The 15,420-nt window shown below is 43.0% G+C and overlaps 1 protein-coding gene across 3 annotated transcripts in view; it reads left to right on the plus strand.

Moving 5' to 3' along the window:
• The first annotated feature begins 3,199 nt into the window (after positions 1–3,199).
• Positions 3,200–15,420, plus strand: part of LOC139567734 (VPS10 domain-containing receptor SorCS1-like) — a 146,191-nt gene continuing 133,970 nt past the window's right edge. Inside the window, exon 1 of one of the 3 annotated variants that reach the window (XM_071389193.1) lies at positions 3,200–4,194. In XM_071389193.1, coding sequence (XP_071245294.1) covers positions 3,382–4,194 — 813 coding nt within the window. In that variant the 5' untranslated portion in view covers positions 3,200–3,381. The remainder of the gene's footprint in view (positions 4,195–15,420) is intronic. The other 2 variants (XR_011673459.1, XM_071389192.1) reach the window with 2 other exon arrangements.

A 15,420-nucleotide genomic window follows, 5' to 3' on the forward strand; every position in this document is an offset into this window, starting at 1 on the left:
CAACTGATTGCTCCTGACCTGATGATTGAACCCGGCAGAGCCCCACAGAGGGTGAATACCAAATAAAGTCTGTAATATGGGAAACATCTCTATTCACTAGAACTCTCTGTTTGAGACTCCACAAAGTAGAAAGAAAATAACCATTCACTTGATCTCTTGTCTTTTCTAGCTTTTCCTGGAGCTGGAGACTTTCGATTTTTCCAAAGACTTCAGTTCTTCCTTTTCCCTTTATTCTAGTCACCACTCCTTTTACCCCTTTAGAAAAAGATCCATTTGGCTGTGTTTAGACAGGCAGCCTAATTCTGATCTTTAAAAAAAAAACGAATTGGTCTTTTAACCAAAATATCTGACGTGAAAGGATCTCATGTGATTGGTCAAAAGACCAATAAGTGGAAAAAATATCAAAATTAGGCTGCCTTTCTAAACGCAGCCTATATGTAAATCATGTATTGGACAACTTCCTTTTTCGAGAGCTACTTTTATGAAGGGAATGTTTTGGCAGATAACTATATAAAAAAGCCATGGCTTTTCTAGGTTGTGTCTGGCGATTTAAATTAGTCGTTTGTGTTGGTGTTGCAGGCCTGTTTAATAGAGCCTAGGATTTTTATGATACACTGTGGTGTTGAAATGTGGCCCTGGGAGCTTCACTAGGGAAATGCAGGGACGCAGTAAAACTAATTGAATCCCTAATGTATGAGTAAAAGTAGCATGGAGGCCCAGTTGATCATCTGTCACAGAAACTTCAAAACAGAAATAACAATTATAGCCTAAAAAGGGGGTTCCTTGACTAAGTTACATTTCAAGGAACTATTTGGATTAGAAACGAGACATACATTTGCTTGTTTTTGAAAGAGTCCTACAGTGAAGTTTCTTGTATGTCCTTCTTAAATCTTACTCAACATATTCAAAGGGTAGTCTGAATCACCCACACTTGACACACCTCTACAGTCACCTTCAGTCAGATGGCATCTTATACTTAACCCCTCTCCTTATGCGTCATGATACTGTACCTCCTCTCTCCCAGTCCCTCTTTCTGTGTGACTCATTGACCTTGTCGTGCATTCATAGTCCAAGTGCATACTAGTACACTACAACTGGGTACAAATCAGACAAAGTAGGGTCTGAATATCATATTCCGCAACATCCTCCAAATCAATTTCTGCTATTGACAGGGCATTGATTCTATGTGAATGGATGGCGTGTCCAGACTTGGATGTGAGATGATGGGGTGTGAGACTGTACCACCCACTCACACACATGCAGGTGCACACACACACACACACACACACACACACACACACACACACACACACACACACACACACACACACACACACACACACACACACACACACACACACACACACACACACACACACACACACACACAGAGACACACACTTGCACGCATGAAACACATGCACACACACACACTCAGCCAGGCAGCAATCTCCTCAATCACTCCCATCATCATGTCTATTACTGTCTGCCTCAGTGTGTGTGTGTATGTGTGTGCGTGTGTGTGTTTGTGCCTGTGTGCACACTGGGGGAAGAATGGTGTGATAAGTGTCTTCCAGCCACGTGGGGCCTGCCCATCGCAAGACCATTAATCCAATCCAAAATGTCTGCTTAATGCAGTGTGCCACGGAGAGAGGCAATACTTAATATATTTTAGGTCTATGGTAGGACGTCAAAGGATTTAACCCTTTAGGCCACCAAGAGAGGAGAAACATTCCAGTACAATGGGAATTCTATTGGAATTCTATACCAATGACCAGAATGAAAAGTTAAAAATACACATTGGGAATTGGATAGCCTACCACTGATCTAAAACCTTAACAAGTACCATTAGATCGGTTTTTAATCTGATGCCGACGTTATAGGCTACTTGGATGAAAGCCAAGAAAATCCATATTTGTATATCTCCATTTATTGTATCAACAACTCTTTATGTTCTGAATATAAAAATAAAAAAAACGATCAAAGTGATTTGTGTTCATTTGCATTTCCCTCTACGCATTTAAATGCTCATCAGCGCAACAATTATCGCATACATAATACATAGCGTATCACGTCATTAAAAGGCAGAGAAAAACAAACAGCTACATTTCTGGCGTGTTTGTGTTTCCCCCCCGGTTCCTGACATTGACCGTTTGCACAGTCTAGGGACCCATGCCTTTTAAAATGGTAATACTCTTCTTTCTGATGTGTGAAGATAACATAACAGTATCTAATTACGATAACCGTACCTAGGCTATATGTTTACTCCAGTGTTCTTCACTGGTGGCATCTCTCACGTTCTGAAACATTTTCAGATTAAAAAAAATTGACGGCGTCAATTTGGCACGGAGGCACGTTCTAGCAAGTCCCAGTGAACGGATGTCGGATGTATCATGTAGGCTAGTGAACGACCTCACATTGCGTATGATGTTCTCACATCACATGTAGAGAGACAATCTAAAGCAGTGGTGTCAAACTCATTCCACGGAGGGCCGCGTCTCTGCGGGTTTTTTGGTTGTTCCTTTCAACTAAGACCTAGACAACCAAGTGAGGGGAGTTCATTACTCGTTTGTGACCTTAATTCATCAGTCAAGTACAAGGGTGGAGCGAAAACCCGTAGACCCTCGGCCCTATGGAATGAGTTTGATACATATGATCTAAAGTATATATTCTATAATAATTGTCATGCCCATATAGAGGGTATTTAAATCTTAATGATTGCTTAATACATCATACCTCTGTGATCCGTGACATTATGCATAATTGGAGTTTAATTAATATTTTCTAATTTCAGAACCCCCCCCTAAGAGCAATATCACGACTATAACTTTAAAGCAAATAGACAGATTCATAATGAATATAACCATTATCTTTCATCTTCTGAGAAATGTGATTGAGCAGTTGACTCTTATGCACAGTAGGCCTAGCTACTGGTAGATACAATCTACAGCTGTTAGGGATATTGTTAACAAGACCATAGTAATAGCCAACCACATTGACAAAGGAATCATATAAGCAATAGTATTTAAAAAGAGAGCGAATAAGATTACATACGTACGATAAATGCTAACAAATTATTTAATGCGAAATTATTAACGCGTCGTTCTTGATGAGGGGAAAAAACACAGACGCAAGAAGAAATCTCGCCTATCTTTTCCCTGGATTCTGCCAGCTCCTCCCCCGCGCGCGCAGGGCTTCATTCGATCAAATCCTTCATCTGGGACCACTTCGCCGAGTAGCACTTTTTAACACTGCAGAACAATTGGACGAGCCACAATTTGCGAGGAGTTCCGTTGCTTAACATCAATTACAGTCACAAAGGGAAGAGAGTAAAAAAAAAAGTATTGTATCCAGACTGAGCATCTTTCTTTGTCACCAGCTATGGAGAGGGTTGTCAGATTATGCCCTATTTGGCACAATAACGTTTTTTGGTTTATGCTTTTGATAATCATATATTTCTTTCTAGCCGCTAAATCAGAGCTAACTTGCAGATCATGTCAGCCGGGAGATAAGGGGCGTATTAAGGAATTACTGCTTAAAACGGACACACGAGAATTCGCAACAGGGTACGGAGAGGAAGTTATTGGAAATGGAGACGGGGCAACTGCTTCACGGAGTTTAAATTCTGCAAGTGCCGAAACTCAGCAGCTTGGTTGCGCAGCTGGGTCCGATGAATGCATCCAGGGGAAATACATCTACTCAAGGCGTAAACGGAATACTGACATGCCGTTCCGTTCCAAAAACGCACTACTCGATGGAGGAATGCACTACGGTGGTGGTAAACAGAGAAAATTCACCCCGCGCGGCGAGTACAAAGTTTCCAACCTGAAAATGAACCTTCATGCAGGAAATACAGATGTCGGGAAGGCTCGCGCAGATTTAATTCCCGGCATCACACACAAGCACCGAGTTCGTAGGAACAGCCCGAGAGCTAATATTGGGGACGATAAAGTGAAGTCCTCCGGCTCACCCAAGAGAAGGGAGACGCTGCCTCTGAGTTACTCTCGAGAGGGCATCACCTCACCGGCTGGGCGCAGCAGAGTGACACGGTCCGAATTGCGATGGAGCAACGAGGACAGGAGAGCGGCCAGTTCGAGGCAGGACGAACTCAAACTCACCAGTTCAACCTTCGCTTTGACCGGAGATTCCGCTCACAACCAAGCCATGGTGCACTGGTCTGGGCAAAATAGCAGTGTAAGTGAATACTTGTACAGTTGTCTTAGACCAAATATTATTTTATGTGCGCATTCACGCAGCGCATCAATGGAGAGAAAATGTAGCCATCAGTTTGACTTTCGTGAAATTGCCAATAAATTAGGCCTACGAAAGGTGTGTGTGTGTGTGTGTGTGTGTGTGCGCGCGCGCGCCTTCATTCCGAGGCAACAGTGTGTGTGTTGTCATCCCCAGTATAATTGCCAAAGCCTATTCGACATGCATCACTTTTGTTGTTAAGTGATATCATCAAGTTACTGAACAATCATCTGAACAAATCATGGCAGAGACACTCAAGACAGAAAACACAATCACCTCAGCTGTTGCTTATATGAGACCGTTTCCCCATGCTTCTCAGAGAGAATCTCTGACCCTTCTCCCCATCCCTCATTACCCGCACTTAGTCCTGTCTGTAACGAAACTGATTTCATTTCAACACATCACCAGCTCTCATGCCCCCAGTGTTTCTGAGGGGGCTTGAAAAACCAACTTCCAAAGTGTGACCTTATGCATTTGAGGTGGAGGGATATCAAATACAACAACAGTATGACCTATTTCTTCTGAAGCAGTAGTTAAATGGTCATCCTAGTCTCTTGTCGAGGGTTTCCTAATACACAGTGGTGCCCATTTTTGTTCCTACCCAGCGCTAACGCACTCTACTGTACTGAACTCTACTCTATACTGTAGTGTAATGAACTGTTCTGTGCTGTACTGTGCTGAACTTTGATGTCCAAACTTGTGAAACATAGACATCTATGATTGGTTCAGATTTTGTCCAGTCTGGACCAACCAAATATGGTTTTATTTGGGGGCAGAGCTCATAAAAATAATAGCCAGTGTGTAGAGTTATACCCAGGGACCCATGACGAAATTCCATTACTGTCATTCTGTTACTGTGTCTAAATTCAAGTCAATAGCTGTTTGAATACTCGTACTAACCATACTATTTGTGATGTAAATTGAGAATGTAGTATGCTTATTGGTCATTTACATTTACATTTAAGTCATTTAGCAGACGCTCTTATCCAGAGCGACTTACAAATTGGTGCATTCACCTTATGATATCCAGTGGAACAACCACTTTACAATAGTGCATCTAACTCTTTTAAGGGGGGAGGGGGGTTAGAAGGATTACTTTATCCTATCCTAGGTATTCCTTAAAGAGGTGGGGTTTCAGGTGTCTCCGGAAGGTGGTGATTGACTCCGCTGACCTGGCGTCGTGAGGGAGTTTGTTCCACCATTGGGGTGCCAGAGCAGCGAACAGTTTTGACTGGGCTGAGCGGGAACTGTACTTCCTCAGAGGTAGGGAGGCGAGCAGGCCAGAGGTGGATGAACGCAGTGCCCTTGTTTGGGTGTAGGGCCTGATCAGAGCCTGAAGGTACGGAGGTGCCGTTCCCCTCACAGCTCCGTAGGCAAGCACCATGGTCTTGTAGCGGATGCGAGCTTCAACTGGAAGCCAGTGGAGAGAGCGGAGGAGCGGGGTGACGTGAGAGAACTTGGGAAAGTTGAACACCAGACGGGCTGCGGCGTTCTGGATGAGTTGTAGGGGTTTAATGGCACAGGCAGGGAGCCCAGCCAACAGCGAGTTGCAGTAATCCAGACGGGAGATGACAAGTGCCTGGATTAGGACCTGCGCCGCTTCCTGCGTGAGGCAGGGTCGTACTCTGCGAATGTTGTAGAGCATGAACCTACAGGAACGGGTCACCGCCTTGATGTTAGTTGAGAACGACAGGGTGTTGTCCAGGATCACGCCAAGGTTCTTAGCACTCTGGGAGGAGGACACAATGGAGTTGTCAACCGTGATGGCGAGATCATGGAACGGGCAGTCCTTCCCCGGGAGGAAGAGCAGCTCCGTCTTGCCGAGGTTCAGCTTGAGGTGGTGATCCGTCATCCACACTGATATGTCTGCCAGACATGCAGAGATGCGATTCACCACCTGGTTATCAGAGGGGGGAAAGGAGAAGATTAATTGTGTGTCGTCTGCATAGCAATGATAGGAGAGACCATGTGAGGATATGACAGAGCCAAGTGACTTGGTGTATAGCGAGAATAGGAGAGGGCCTAGAACAGAGCCCTGGGGGACACCAGTGGTGAGAGCACGTGGTGCGGAGACAGATTCTCGCCACGCCACCTGGTAGGAGCGACCTGTCAGGTAGGACGCAATCCAAGCGTGGGCCGCGCCGGAGATGCCCAGCTCGGAGAGGGTGGAGAGGAGGATCTGATGGTTCACAGTATCAAAGGCAGCCGATAGGTCTAGAAGGATGAGAGCAGAGGAGAGAGAGTTAGCTTTAGCAGTGCGGAGCGCCTCCGTGACACAGAGAAGAGCAGTCTCAGTTGAATGACTAGTCTTGAAACCTGACTGATTTGGATCAAGAAGGTCATTCTGAGAGAGATAGCAGGAGAGCTGGCCAAGGACGGCACGTTCAAGAGTTTTGGAGAGAAAAGAAAGAAGGGATACTGGTCTGTAGTTGTTGACATCGGAGGGATCGAGTGTAGGTTTTTTCAGAAGGGGTGCAACTCTCGCTCTCTTGAAGACGGAAGGGACGTAGCCAGCGGTCAAGGATGAGTTGATGAGCGAGGTGAGGTAAGGGAGAAGGTCTCCGGAAATGGTCTGGAGAAGAGAGGAGGGGATAGGGTCAAGCGGGCAGGTTGTTGGGCGGCCGGCCGTCACAAGACGCGAGATTTCATCTGGAGAGAGAGGGGAGTAGTAGTCATAGTATGGATAGAGTTAGTATGCCAAAAGTTCCCAGATGTTGTACTACATTCATCAAAATATGAAGTATACACGCAGTGGACACTTTTTTTCTGTACTTTTAGGGCCCATAATACAATTCTTCAGGAAATGGGCATGGCTTTACAACCATTTTCAGATTTGAAGAAAATGGCGGAAAATATGCAGCTGAAGTCCAACAAGAGCGGATACAAATGCATTGCTTTAACTAATTATGACAAATGTTGAGCAATGTAATAAAGTAATGCCTTTTCAAGTAAGTTAAGCTACACGTTATGTTGGCTGACAATGTGTTGGCCACGCTATCCTTTCGAACCGCATATCATTACACCAGTAGGTACTACCGATATGTTAGATGGCTACCTCGTTCATGGGCTACTAATACATCAAACTTGCCAGTATATTAACTATATGCTTGCTAACTAACTACCCAATGTTTGACTTGATTATTCACGTCATTCTTTGCTAAGTGGTAGACTCGTTGTGAGTTCTCAATGGACATAAATTCGCTCTGGCTATCTACTCCGATTTCAGAGCACTCCCGTCTGAGTGTACCAGAGCGAGAATAACTGATGAATTTACGACCGCTCAACACCTGTTGAATATGGCCGGTGTCAGTAAACATCAGCAAAAAAGCAAAATGAAATTGTTGCCAGCAGGACAGTTACAGTCACCAAAGCTCTGGATAACATGACAACAGCCCAACCAGCTCTGCTGTGGCGAGGAGGAAAATGGTCAGAGTGAGGTGTTTTCTCATTTGTCTCTGGAAGTAGCTAGCCGGTTAGCTTGTGTGCTTGACTGCAGTGCCGTTGTTATGGTCAGAATGCTTGGATCAACCCTACCCCTTGGCCAGTGTGCGCTCTGAACGCTCAGAGAGGGGAAACGCTCAGAATTTACGAATGGACAAAAATGTCTAGCTAGTAATTTATGCTAACAAGCTAGCAAGAGGTTGCGTAGCAACAGAATCAACTTTCGGTAAACAGGCTTAGATCTAGAACGCTCAACTGAAAGGATACCTTTAGTTTACAGTATACTAAAAGGAACTAATAGTATGTAGTGTATATACTCATTACGTTTACAGTATGTTGGTATGGGTATTCGAAGACAGCCAATGTGTCATGTCATAGCTGACACCCCATTCTTTCTGCAGACATCGTTGAATCTTAATTCGCAGTAGATATTTAAGTTTTTGGGGGAAAACGTGGACCCATTAAAAAATGAAGGGAGATTTGACAAATTATGTTACCAAACTTTGCATCTGCACAGTTCTTCCAGTAAATTTGTTGGTTTGTTGAACTTTGAAATCAATGTTTTTTGTTTGACATACATTTGAATAGAAACATTTGAGGCTCAGCATAATTCTGTTACCATGGAATTGCCCAGCAGCATCACCTCCATATAGCCATATGGAACCTGTGCTGTTTTGTGATATGAATAGATTGGGTTCTAATTGTGTGCAACTGTGAAACAATTCCCCCCTCTCTTCTCACTTGTGACGCAAGCAACTTTGTAATGAGCAAGAATAGATCTCCTGCATTAAATATGTAGAGTTGTTGCTGTATGCAGAAATAAATAGAGACTCTTAGAATTTTCACATCTGAGCACAAGTGCAAATAAACAGATGAGTTGACAATGCTTCGTGGAGCAGAAATGGAAGTGTCTGTGTCTGTCTGTCTTTTTATGGGATGTGTGCTGCTGCTGTATATCTAACCTATTGGGCATTTGCATAGTTACGGGTATTAATGATCCCATATGCTGTGTGTGTGTTTGTGCCAGATTGGAATATGAAGGAATGTGCCTTCTCTTAATAGCCCAGGAGACAGTGGTGGATTAAGTGATGGAGTCATGCAGTAGAGGAGATGAAGAGATGGGAGGTGTGTGTGTGTTAAATACTGTATGATTCTACATGTAGATGATGGATGATTCAAATGTTTGCCTCAAAAAGGAGCTGAGATAATTTGTACATTCTGATCATTGTTTGGAGAGACATTGGGACAGGCTTGGGATTTTAAATCTCATGGAAAGGTTACAGCAAACACACCAGAGTCCCGACGGGGGATATGTGGCACTGGCATATTCCTTGCATGCACATAAAAGTGTGCCAGGAGACTGCATATTTACATTATTGAAATGTCAGGGCATTAAATACTTTGCTTGTCACTCAAGATAACAAGATGCAGCCTGACACAGTCAATCCATGTAACAAGTTTACTCCGCATCTTTGGACTGACTCGGAAGATATAGAATGTGCCCACATGCATCATGGGTATTAATATGGATTGAGTTGTATGGAAGTCAACGGCCCAATGCCGAATCGACCCCTAAGCCCTTCGCCTTAAAACCACTTGTGGAGATCTGATAGGTTAGGTAGATGTTTAAACTACGTTGCTTACACCAATCAAATTCTCTCGGATCTCCACAAGTGCATAGGGTGTAGGGCTTAGGGGTCCATTTGAGATTGGGCCAACATAGCATTGAAGCTTCATCTTTGAATTCATGTTGCCACACTACTCCTCAGTATCGGTATTGCTCAGAAACTTCTTCACTTTAGTCAGGGCAGATCTGGGTTTAAATAGTATTTGTTTTCTGTCAAATACTTCAGCTGTGCTTGCCTGGTGCAATGGAACCAATGGAATAGTCCCAAAAGTGCCAACCCCGCCCATCTGGGATTCCATGAACCCAGGTCTGAGTCATATAATCAATGAACCAGAACCAAAGCCAGACTTGAACCAAGCTAGGAGCCATACTCTGATTCAATTTTCCCAGTTGAGGCAGTTCTTAAGACAAAACCCATGCTAAAAATGAAATGAGTTTTTAGCAATACAATGATCAAACATACTTCGAAACAAAAGCATTTGTCAGAGAAGTTTCTTTTTGAGCCGAACAGAAGAAGAAAATCAAACGTTTTAGTTGCCAATTACTGAGTGAGTTGATCACAAAGTTGGTGGAGAAGTGTGTTGTGCGAAACCAGCTCACACCAGCTGTCTCGGTTTGACGATAGTCTCACTCTGGCTGTTCCTATGTGTTGAGGGAATCTATTTATGGTTCTGTACAGCAGTTGTCTTGTACAGCAGTGAAGGCACATTGAAAGAGGACTTTCTTCTTTTTTTGCTGTCAAACTAAGATCTCTGTTTTTCTAACACATCAAATGTTCTGTAATTTGCTCGTTTTCCAACAATTTGATGGTGTCAACGGCTCCCGCTTGCAGTAGTGGCCACGGCGGAGCCAGTCGTGTTAAACCAAGCACATTTACAACCTGTTATCCAAGATGGCTGAAAATCAAACAGGCAATTTAAATGAGCCGTATGCTAAACTGACAGACCCACACAATCAGGGCCACAGCAGTTAAACAAGAGAACACAACCATTGAAATGTACTATTACATATTCATTGGCCCTGGCAGAAATGGCCAGAGAGGAGTTTGTGTTTTCTGTTGCTATTTCTTTCCAGTCATTTGGCACTTTATTATTATCCTGCACCACCAACTGTGCTGTTCCTGTATTCCCACTCCTCACACCCCAACTCCCATGTACAAAACAGTGAGTCACAGAGTGATATCACTTGAATACGAACAAAAATAACAGCAGCCTAACAAAGGCGCAGTGCAATCCACCTCTTTCAATTATCCCCCATCTCCAAAAGGAAGTAGTGATAGAAACACATTTTACTTGCATTGCAATGGGATTCCCTCTGAACTACAGTGGCAAAGGGGCTAATGATAGTACTGAGCAACTGGTAAATATCTGGTCATATACTATAATAGATACAAATATTTGTCATAACGTACTACATTCAATAGTTGGTTGTGGTACTGTACACACTAATATGTATGTATGTCTGTCTATACAAATAAAATCTTGTGATAACTACTGTATCAATGCCATATGATTGGCTTATCTTACTGGCGAACATTTCCCAAGCTCTGCCCCCCCACTGTTGGGAGAGTTAACTCTGGTGTCTGTATCTGTCTGGGATAATTGAGCCGCAGTGTATGTGCTGGGTCAGGCACTGATCAGGCAGCGGGCCCGCGGAGACGGTCACGGCCCACTAGCCAGCGTTTATTTACCGGTCTGGCTAACACGGCCCTCCCTCGTTTGCCTGTAAACAAAACCCACCAGGCCCAGGTTTGCTCTTCGCTTCTCACTTTTCTTTCTCAGACAACTTCCAGAGGATTATTCACAAATAATAAAGATGGCCTGAGTTGGAAAACCTTAACAAAATCTAGTAGCGATATTGAAAGCGTCAGCTTTCCTTGTTGTTATAGAGCCCCAGACTCTGCATGCATGGACAAATAATAAAAACGAGTTTATAAGTAATGTACCTGGGTAGCACTCTAATCCCACCCTAGGAGGCCTCAGGAGTGCACACTTCATTTCAGTAAGTGCCCTTTTCCCCAGCCTTCCACCCTCCTCCACTCACTATTGGATCCTGTCGCAGTCATATTTTGATGATTTCATCATCTTTCATGTTTGCTTGCCCTGGACAATATTCCAGGTCCCTATAGTGTTAAGTGAAGTAGATTAGTTATTTACCAATAGAGATTGAATCAAGTAAAAGCCAACTGGTAGATGATGCTTGCTGAGAGCTTGGGGGTAAATAGATTGCGGGGCTGTAAAAGCTGGTAGTTCAATTTCAATGTTTATCAGTGTAATGCTATGCTCTTTCCAGGGGATTGTAGGTGAAATAATTGTGTTTTACATGCATGGTTTGGTGTCAAGATGTTGGGCAGCAGGGATGGGAAGCCATTGGAGCACATTACTGCTATAAAATATACTTATCTATCTTATCTGTCATTAACTATACAATTCATTTAATTCAAACCCATTCATTTTGAATATGTTTACACATTTTATAATTTTCACCAGCCAATTCAGCTGAAATGAACAACAAAACATTTGTCATATTCCTTTTTGAAAGTACCCCTAGTTTACCTTTTGACAAATGTTGGTTCATTCAGGTATAACTAACTCGCACTCAAATAACAGTCAGTGGTGCAGTCATACAAGTGCTAGTTCTCCCTCTCAGCACATCACACATCTGGATGGATTCCCTCTTCATAATATCCAGTGACACGTCATACCAGGCAAGTGGTGGTGGTGGTGGTAATGGCATATTATCCTCTCTGGTTCACCTCTCCTGCTCAGTTGTGGCATATATTTATAGCCATCTCACATGCACACATACACACTTAGGCAGACGGAGATGGACATGATGATGGGAGTGATGGTGATTGAGGAGCTGGCTGCCTGGCTGTGTGTGTGTGTGTGTGTGCTGTGTGGGAGAGATGAGAGGTGTGCTTAGCAGGGCCATGCCATTAGAGGTGCATTGAAGCGCGGTGCAAAGGCCTGGCTTCAAGGTGGAACACGATCAGTCTCTGTGAGAATTCTTCACTGTTCGGATATCGGCCTATGATTTATGTATATACTGAAGAGTAGGGAGACATCAGAGGATGACTAAAATATGGAAGGGGTTAATCAGAATGACTGAATTATGAATCAGGTTTTTCCTTCTGCAGGTGTTTCAGGAAAATGCTAAATTCCTTGTCAATGAGTAGGAAATAGTAATATGTATATTTGTTGTGATGGGTGTTATCGTTGGTGTCATGCATCAGGTTAGACTACTTTAAAACAAAAACCCTGTTGACTTCTGGTAGAAAAGTTACGTGTTCACTATAATGTGAATACTGTTGATGTCCACACCTGTTTCAAAACTGCAAAAAGGCACGGAAAAGATGAATCATTGTTGATCATTCACTCAATATTCTTACAATTACTTGAGCAGGGAAACAGAAAATGCATTTTGTGTATCTCAAGTGTTGGATTTCCTTGATTGCCATGTTATTGAGTTGATTATCTTCAGTGTGCTTACGTCTCTGCTCTCTATATGGAATAGAATGGGACCCAGTGCAGAGTTTTCATATTAGATTTGTTTGGTCAGATGTATTATTTATCGTTTCAGATTTGATTGTAAATGTTGAGTTTCACATTCAAGGCCTAGCCACTTTGTCGGTGAGATGAGCCACTCATGTTTATAGCTCCAGTAAGTGGAGTTTGTCCTTTAACCAGAACTGGACAGAAATAGTAGAGGTTCCAACCTCCCAGTAGGAGGATGGTTGAGTATCTGGACCGTACATATACTCACGCATCGTGCTAATCCCATTGACATTTTGGACATTTGATACAGCATGAGGAACATTTTGATACATCGAGCCACTTTTCCACGTCTATCTTGCTAATCACATCGAGAAATTGAACGTTTTATATGTCCATCCAGCAACATTTTCCCCAGTCGCGAGATAAGGCGTTTGAACGACAGCTTTGTAAAGCAATCCACGGGAACAGCTGCGTGATTCCAGATCTGATGATTATGTCCCTTCAGTAAATGGCTACAGAAAGATCGAGACGGATGGAAAAGAAACAAGATGAACATTTATGGAATAGGTTGTGTTGCAACACACTCCTCCAGACACATACAGTAGGCCCTACATCAAGATGTCAGAATGGGTTCAGCTTCCAGCTAGTCGTCTCCTCTCTCCTCTTAATCTCAGGCAAATAGGAGTGAATTGGGATGAATCGCCGTGCACAGAGTGTGTACACATTAGTAGTTTCCTCGGAGCTCGTAGCAGCTCGTGTCCCCTTTCGCCATTCAGATTGACAAGGATGATTGTTGGCAGCTATTGAAAGACAGTCGGATGTCCTCTTTAGGCAGCCAGACAGTCCCATCTAGGCACATCTCCGCACTGATCAGGTGCAGAATTGTATTTGGCACAAATTGAATGCCAGGCAATCTGTGACCCCGAGGAGTATGGCTGAAAGCGAAGATAAAAATTATTTATTTTTTTCAATGAAGAAAGGCTGGGGAGGCAGATGGGGTGAAAGAGATGAGGTGGGATGAGATGACTGGCTCCAGTTAATTGACCAGGTTCAGATAAAGCAAGGAGACCGAGAATGGTAACCCACCCCCACAAAATATAGAATGGCATTTGCTCTCCTTAGGAACCATCAGCCAACCTGTGTTTCTCCTTTCAATAAGTGTCTGGTTATGTCTGGCGCCGTCTATGGGCACTGCGACAAAATCAAACTCGAGATTAACCTTGTTTTTGCCCCACTTACGCTCTGGAAAACCGACATCTCACAATACAAGGGACTTTCAGATTCAAAACCAAAAAGCGAACGGCGAAGTTCTCTCCTCCTTTTCTACCACACCCACTGGAGGTAGTTTTAATAGATTACGACGGACGACCTAGAGGAGTGCTTTACAACGCCTCTTTCTATGAGGACAGATAGGATTACTGTGCATTAATATCTATACATTCCCCTCTGTATGTGACTTGGCTCTGTATCAGCTTCTGCTCAGATCTTCTTTTTAACCGTGGGCTGAGAAATGACAATGCTATTATATAGAACATATATACAGTTTTTATTTTTGTCACCCGTTTAAACAAAAAACGTTTTTATTTTTATATTGCACCAGTTAATTAAGTCCACACAATATTTCTCCAGCTGCACGGGAGAGCGAGAGACAAATCAACCTTACATGTGTAATTGAAATTCCCCCTAAATGTTATTAAACATGCAGCTCGCTTTTGCCCAGAACAAACTGAGAATTCTAGTTGACCGCTTCCGCCGCTACCCACTGACAACATTAAACAACTGGAAAAAGGTTTACCAAAGTGTTGTGGTTGCACACAAAAAGGATTGAGTACCTGCTGTTGGTTACAGTATTTACTACAGTTCAATACTGGATTGTGTCAGTGAATAAAGCCCGATAGAAAAGAGGAAATGAACTGAAGAATGAAACTTGTTAATATAGTTGATCTCAGCTCTTAAAGTGAAGAAGGGAAAGGATGAATATGCATAGGTAGAATAAACAAATGAACATGATGATTTATCTGTAGAATTAAACTTTTTTTAGTGAACAAATTCAACTCAATCTTTTATGGTATGTAAATGACATCCTATCTGATGTTAGATGAAAAAGCACATCGGCTGTACCTGGCACGCATCGGTGACTGTTCACACTCTACTGATCATTTCAGTCTATATTCCCTTGGCAACATAGATATTGGACTAACTCTACTTACAATTTCAGTATACAATATTCCCTTGAGAATATTGCAGATTGGACTGTGAAGAAGTAACACTTTCAGCTGTCCTTTTGTGAACCTGTAAGGACTCAATTCTTCCCTTGGTAGCTTTGGATATTCTAGTCAGGTGAGTGGTGGCCCTATTAGCAGATTGAATAGAGGTATTAATATTAAATGAGGATTTATGGAAGAAAAAAACCTTCCCTAGAATGCAACATCAAACAGCTGTGAGTGTGGAGAGGAAGGGCCCCCTGTCTTGATAAGGTGAGAGACATATCAAAGGCAGGTGTGAATTAATATGTTAAATAAATCATGCCCAGAAAATGTTAATTCCTTTGAATCTCTAAGCTGGTGCGTGCATATGAAAATATACATAACTTTGAGGCGCAAA

Source organism: Salvelinus alpinus, chromosome 2, assembly GCF_045679555.1.
Source record: "Salvelinus alpinus chromosome 2, SLU_Salpinus.1, whole genome shotgun sequence".
Taxonomy (NCBI): domain Eukaryota; kingdom Metazoa; phylum Chordata; class Actinopteri; order Salmoniformes; family Salmonidae; genus Salvelinus; species Salvelinus alpinus.